Source organism: Hipposideros armiger, unplaced genomic scaffold (assembly GCF_001890085.2).
Source record: "Hipposideros armiger isolate ML-2016 unplaced genomic scaffold, ASM189008v1 scaffold_262, whole genome shotgun sequence".
Taxonomy (NCBI): domain Eukaryota; kingdom Metazoa; phylum Chordata; class Mammalia; order Chiroptera; family Hipposideridae; genus Hipposideros; species Hipposideros armiger.
The window spans coordinates 28,241-35,727 of record NW_017731612.1 but is presented as its reverse complement, the minus strand read 5'-3'; the positions used below and the strand labels follow the sequence as shown (position 1 = coordinate 35,727).

The window sequence follows — 7,487 nt, the reverse complement described above, 5'->3', positions numbered from 1 at the left end:
ATGATCAACTCGGTCATCAGGCCCCATGGGGCCTGCAGGGCTCACTGCTGATGACGTTCGGTTTGTGACCTGGCTGAAAAGTGTTTGTCAGGCTTGTCCCCTGCAAGGGACTCCTGTCCACACAGCCCTCTGCAAAGCCTAAGCCACACGCACGGCGTGGGAGTCATGTCTACCCTGCTGAGGGGCCGTCTCTACACAATTATCTGGAATTCTCTGCCCAGGAGCTTTGTGTGTTCCCCCCATTAATTTATTTCTGGAACCATTTATTTGTATCAGGATGAACTCCAGCAGATGCCGTTCCACAGCAAGTTTCCTTTCGGTCTCACTGAGCACGTGCGCCAAATCTGCTCAAAGAAACCCATGTCCAGCGTCCAGGCCTCCCCTGAAGACGCGGCGGCCCTGACCCCACGGCTCTGTGAGGCCCGCGGCTGCAGCGGGAAGGGCGGTGGCCGCTGGGGACAGAGGAGCCAGGTGGCAGAGCAGACACGGATCCGACACGGACACACTGGGGGTACGTCGGGGACTCGCTGGGACATTCCTGCCAGTCACTGGTGATGTGGTGGCTCCCCCGGGGCACAGCGAGAGTTGGCAGCAGGTTCTTACTGATTTGTCAGAGGCAGCCGGAGCCTGGAAATGGCATCAGTGAAGCACCCGCAGCTGAAAACAAGGGTTAAAGCTTAGGTCTTTCTGTGGCGACATCTTCCTGCATTGCAAAAGTAACGTCTTTGTTAGCCTAAGCCTTCCGCAGGCCAGGAAAGGTCCTGTGTCATCGGCTTGGGTGTCGGCGTTGTGGTTAGGGAAGGGCTAGCCCGTGCTCTATCTCCATTACAGACCGACGCAGTTGTGACCATCCCGGCACCAAGCACAGAGCTCCTTAGAAATGGTTGTTACAGTTTGACAAAGGGAGAAATGCCCCAGGAGAGCTATAGTTAGTCAATATCAGCTCTATCTAACATCTTATAAAAATATCTGAAAGCAAAACTGACAGTGAAGGAAAATGTGGAAGAGCCAGTTTTGAAATGTGCTGGGAGATGGCACTAAAGATATGCCATCGCTTATTATTCAGCATTCATATCTGTAAACACCTGATTTGAGAAACTTTCCCTTTTAAGTAGAATTACTTGAAAAAAAAAGGAAATATGAAAGACAAACCTGGGATGGAACAGTATAATTGAATACTTGCTAAAGATTAAGATCATAGTATGTTTTAGCATGTCCTCACGTACTAAAAGGCTAAGTGTTTATGAAGATATTGATAATATTCTGTTAAACACTACATGTCAATCATCTTTACTGGCGTATGCACAGTGTCCCCATGGGAACTGGCACATACCAGATTTTTCATGTGAGAGTGCTAGTGTACAATTGTATTTATTTTGGGGAAATATTTTTAGTGTGTACTGAAAACATAACATTACATAACATAAACCAACAGATTAGTCTGAAATTTCACTTTGGAATCAAAGCAAGACACTGTTTGTGACTCTAAATGTGACATAATAATTATGGCCTATACAATGGAGTAAAACTGAAGAGCATTCTTAGAACTGAGTTCATTTTGTAAATTGTTCAAACCCAGAGCAGAATTGTGCACGCACAGGTGAGTGTGTTCCTGCGCCTACGTTCTCCAGGACGGAGGAGTGACAGGGGACCTCGCCTGGTGTGGAGGCTCTGTGTTTGCGGACACACAATGTGTACCTCACGAGGGCAGCTCACACAGCACATTGTGGCTCCGCTCAGCTGCTTAGGTCCTGCATGCCTTGTTTTAATGATCATTTTGATTCATGAAGCACTACAAGTTGAGATAAATAGGAGGCTTCACAAAGACTCCAGTCGTGAGGAATCGGGGTCACAGCACTGTAACAGAATTTCCTTGTATTACTCTTTCTTTTGGCAACAATAAAACAATCAGACCCTTAATGGCTCTCAATTATGAGCTTTCCACAGATAGCTGAAGAATGTCCTCTCTTACCTGTGTATGTGTACATTTCATAATGACTGGCACTTCCTGAAAGCTGTGTGTAAGGTGCTATGAGAAGACATGCATTTACATACTCAGTCCTAACAATCATCCCATCTTACAGGCGTGGGTCTTGGAGTTTAGAGGTGTGGGTGTGACTCACAGATTGCGGTCAGTGAATGTGTCATAAGAGATTGTTTTACCTGAACATCTGTTTGTGCGCTGTTGTAATATTTTCCCATGACCACAGGGAGAAATCGTGCCAAACACTGCTGTTGTTTCAGCGCTTGACGGGCTTGGGGCCACTGTTTTGCTTGTCCTTGCCCACTCCTAAGATTCCAGGGGTAAAAACAGCAGTTAAAATTACTCTTAGGGGCCCGGATATTCTGGGCCAAAGCTGGGGAAAGCTCTTCCCAAGTGCCTGGCGAAGCACCATGTCAGGCTGCTGAGGCTTGTGGTGCTAAAGCACATAGGAGTGTGCTGAGGGCCCAGTCCCTAAGTCCTATGTCAGCAGCAGCGGTGTGCTGGGGGCAGAGGACGAGGCTTCTGTATAAATGAGCTCTGCTCTTCCATTTGAATTCTCATTTTAAAACACATTCCAAAAGTTTGATGATTCAAAACGCTTTGGGACTTGGGAAAGGTGGCAGAAAGCAGACTTACCTGCCTCTAGGTTTGAACCTGCCCAGCTGCCAAGACACGCCCTGACGGCAGTGCAGCGATGTCTGTGAGGACCTGTCAGAGCGACTTCTGGTTCATGAAGGGCCTTGTGAAATATACTAAGGAGTAAGGACTTTATCATCATGGCATCAGAAAGCCACTGAAAAAAAGTTGGCCAGGAAGGTCAGTGTCTTGTTTAGAGAGGGTATTTTGACCATGAAGTGGAAAAATGAAGGGAGGGAAACCAAGCAGCACTCTGAGATACCGTCTGGGTGAGATGACCGTTGCTGCGGACTGAGTTAGGGAAACTGGGAGTGCAGAGGGTGGAGAGAGGAAAGACATTTTTAGGAAGTAAACTGCACAGGACCTGGTGATTGGTTATGTGTGGGCAGTGTAGGAGAGGACTATCATTTGCTGAGACTGGAAATATGTACAGGAAGAAGATAGAAATGTGCTGAGCCCCTTCCTTGGACACACTGAATTGAAGGTACTAGAGATATGCAAGTCCAAATGTAGCCCAAGCATGTGAAGGGTGGCCCTCATATTTTGTATGAGGCTCTGTTCTGGCAGTGCAGACGGCAGAGCAGTTCGGATGAAAGGTAACTGAAGCCATGAGAGTGCTGACACCGTCCTGGGTGATGTACAGAGCGATGAGAAAACAGGCTGTTGGAAGGAACCCCAACAGTTACGCACTGGGCAGAGAAACAGGAGTTACCAAGTAGCCCAAGTCCAGCAATAACCCTGAAGCCACATTTGTGCCTTAGCCAATATTCTGCTTGGCCAACTTGGTTACTAGAAGTATTAACAGGTACCGAGGTGTGACTTTCCCTCTCCTTTCACCTTGTAAAGCCATGAATTGGCAAAGCAAATGTTTTAAATATCTGAAGTCATCCAACATTTGTAAAATAACTTAAAGTATAACCCATAAGCCAAACAAACAGCCCTGGATCGCCTTGAGGACGCTGAGCTTCCCCTTCCAGCGGCCGAACGCACACTGGACTTTGCCCTCCGTCAGGCCGTGACTGTATCTCCTCCTCATCTAGATAGTCGAACCGTCTGGCAGCTCCGTGACAGCCCAGAGAATTTTCTCGGATCAAAACATGTGATTAAGTAGAGACGCTGGTCAGAAAACAACCATGTGCATGATTTCTACATGGAAAAGGCGCACGTACAGGTTTGGGAGTTGTGGGGACTTGCCTCGGTGTCTTCCTTTCACGTCTGTAGAAGCAGAAATGGGGCTGTGGTCTCCAGGGCTAATTGGTGGCGTGTTGATACATAGTCAACAACTGGCTTGGCAGGGGAGAGAAGTCCTTGTTTGTTGTCTGCCAATTTGTGTGGCGTAGACACTCCCCCTGGACAATTTCAAGCTGCCGACTCAATGTCACCGAAGGCTCGGGAGGGACAACCCGCGCACGCACACGGAGGACTGAGAATGCAGGCTGGTAGCCAGGAACGGGAAACCCCGTGTATGTGACAGCTTAAGATAGGAGAGGACTGCATTCTACAAAATGCTGGTTTCGCTTTAAGGAAAATTTATTTATTCATCTAGTCACTTTACTCATTATTTAGGCCTGGAGGTATGAATGATGTATGCATTAAGTCTAATAATGGTGTTGTAACTTTTATGTCTTCATTCATAAGCAATACCAGTTTATATAACTGGCTTGTATCTGAGGTTGAAATGATTGAGAATCATTTTCAATTTAATTCCTTTTAATATAAACCAAAGACATTACCAGTTTCTTTTCATTTCAGGGTATCAGTATAACCTGCATTCTAATATATTTCATGAAAGAAAATATTTTCATCAAATAAGCAGTTATTTTTCCTATCAAAGCACACAATTTGATGGTATACTGCTCTAACTAATAATATATAAACAGAAATTATTTCATTTCTTTATGAAACTTAATATATACCCTTAATTATACCATATATATACAGAGAGAGAGAGAGAGAGAGTGAGAGAGAGAGAGAGAGAGAGCGAGAGAGAATAAAACTTAAAAAAAATTTTTTTAAAAGATTTTATTGGGGAATTGGCAGAGGGAAAGTGTTGGGGAATCAGGAAAGGGGAACAGACAAGTTGCTGTCCTTTTGTCCTTCAGTCTAGTTGTGGAGGACGTCGCTTCACTGGCCCATGTTGGTATTATCATTGCACTCTTCCCGGGTGAGGCAGTCGCTTGCCGGCCATTGGATGGCCGCTCACACCTGCTGCTGGCTAGACCTACTGCAGCCTACATTGTCACCAGCGGCTTATGACAGCCCAACTCCAGGTTGAGCCATTGTTCACCATCTTAGCTGTAGAGGGTGCAGCATCACTGGCCCCCATGTGGGATCCGAACCATGGTCCTGCTGCTCAGAGCTGGCGTCTCAAGCCAACTCAACCAACGCGCCACTCAGCCGACTCTAAAATATTTTTAACATTAGGCACTGGTGGAAACAGAGCTGTTATTATGATATATATATATATATATAACATTCTAAAGGAAAATTAAAATTCCCCATAGCATTAGAAAGGAATGTACTTTTAAATACTTAATATAGATATACAAAATCTCAGGACTTGTATTAGAAACCTCACAATTCTATGGTGCACAAATGAAGACAGCTTTTCAAATAACTTGCACTTATGCCGAGTTCATAAAGGTTACTATAAAAATATTGCAAACCCAATAAAACACAATGATATACTACAAAGTCTTTTTTTTTAATAAAACTTTAAAATGTCTGCATTTAAACAAATGCACAATACTTTTTAGTGTCCTCTGGCATTTTGTTCAGGTTTAACTGAATTTAGAAATAAGTTGACCATTTTTTAAACATTAGTTCTCTCCTGCAGAACGGAAGACATTGATAACTTATACAATACATTTTTAAAACAGGATCGGGTAAAAACTTGACAAATTGGAATAGTAAACACTTTTTTACATGCTTTAGTTATTGCCCTGCCAAAGATAAAAATGCCCCATTTGCCTCTGATTTAACCCAAATTTTTAGATAATTATCTTAACTACCCCCCCCCTTTGTTTATAGCGAAAGTTGCTGAGAGGAAAGTGTCAAGATTTCAGGTTCACCATCAAAATTCAAAATGTCAGTAGGTCACATTCCATTTTCAAAGTATACTTAAAGGAATGCTTATTTCCATGTAAAATCCCGAAGTGCTGCATCAAGATGCATTAATAAAATGGCCAATTACAGACTTGGCTTTAGCCTTACAGGAATGTTATTACAATAGGCTGTTAAGTTCCACACTTAAGCATTTGTTTTTCTACTACAATACTGTACTTTCCAATACAGATATCAAAGAAAGCAAGCTCACTTTTTTCTTTAAAAGAATAGCAAAATTTCAGCTATAATACAAATCAATGTTTTGGGGGAAAAAATTATGCCAAGATAAGAAATAGATTTTTTAAATCTTAGAATAATTGCTATAAAAGAGCTATAAAAGATACATTTTTGGAAAAAATACAGTGAAAATGTCTCTGTAGGAAAAAGTATGCAACTTGTTAGATACCAAAAAATACAACATTGCCATGGGGTTCAGCCAACTATGGACCTGGCTTATGAGACTCTAAAAATTCACAAAAAGTAATTAGCACCAAAATTGCCTAAAACTCAAATGATACACTGAAGTGATTCCGGGCCCAAGTGTTACATCATTGAAAAGTTACATTTCACTTGGGAAGTTTACCCAGCAATATAACTGTATTCCTTTAGATCTTTAGAAGATGTGCTAGCTGTACTGATTTTCATCCAAATATTTACGTAGTGTATAGTAATTATCATTTTATTGGTTAGGGCTGAGCAGGGGTGATAGAAATCCAAATTATTTCCCAAATAATTTGGAGAGGGTGGGGAACAATTCTCCAATTAAAATTTATTTTTAGCTCCCTGTTTCATCCGTTTTCGTCTAAAATGTTTTATTGGAGCTCTTTACAAGACTTACATTGTCCGATTTGAATTCCATATCCTGTTATTTTGTCTGCTCACTTTTTGGTGGTGTTACTTAAGATTTGGCATGGGAATAGGGATGTTTAAAAACAGATCACAGTAGTAAAACAAGAGTTTTGAATAAGCTACAAAGTGTATATTCAACTGTATTATAATCAAGAGTTGAGTTTAATTTTAAACATCCACTTATAAATTTAACTACAAAATAGCACACAATTTGAAACAAGGCAAACTTTTCAGCTTTTGTGTAGTGAAATATGTAACTTCACTGATTATTACATATATGGCTACCAAATGTCAAACAACAGCTCATTTGGCCACATTTTACTGCTGCACATAAATAATGACGAGGCAAAGAACAGCTACTAGTCCAAGGGCTTGCAGGCCAAGGAACCACAGCATAACCCAAAAGAAAATGACCATCACTGGTTCCACAATGCGTTCCCCAAAATACATCCTTGTAAAGCCCATGTCGAGGAGGCTTCTATTCAGTTCACCAAAAAGTGTTCCCATTTTTTTGTAGTCGTCTCCCAAAGGCTCGCCAGTGTGGTTTTGTGATTCTTCAACATCCTTAAAACAAACAAACATGAAATGAGAAATAGGTGAAGGTCTGTAAGAATAACGAGTATCTCAGAGTTCTATCTTTCAAAGACAATTCTGTATATTAATTTTCCTTTGTTAAAATAACTGGTTTGATTTCTCTCTCTTCACTAGGCCCTGAGATTGTTACAAAAGAAAAACTATGTCATGTAGGTTACATAGTTGCAATTATAATTTATTAAACCTAATTTATCTTAGGAGTCATGATTCAAATCAGTAATTATTTCTTTTTCTTTTTTTAAAGATTTTATTGGGGAATTGGGGGAGGGGAACAGACAAGTTGCTGTCCTTTTGTTCTTCAGTCTAGTTGTGGAGGACG

General features: G+C 42.0%; 1 protein-coding gene across 1 annotated transcript in view; it reads right to left on the bottom strand.

Annotated features, from left to right (window-relative positions):
• Positions 1-5,303: 5,303 nt before the first annotated feature.
• FAM241A (family with sequence similarity 241 member A) overlaps positions 5,304-7,487 on the bottom strand; it is a gene marked incomplete at its 5' end in the record, with an annotated part of 17,594 nt that continues 15,410 nt past the window's right edge. The window contains one exon of the mRNA XM_019656531.1: positions 5,304-7,138. Coding sequence (XP_019512076.1) covers positions 6,893-7,138 — 246 coding nt within the window. The remainder of the gene's footprint in view (positions 7,139-7,487) is intronic.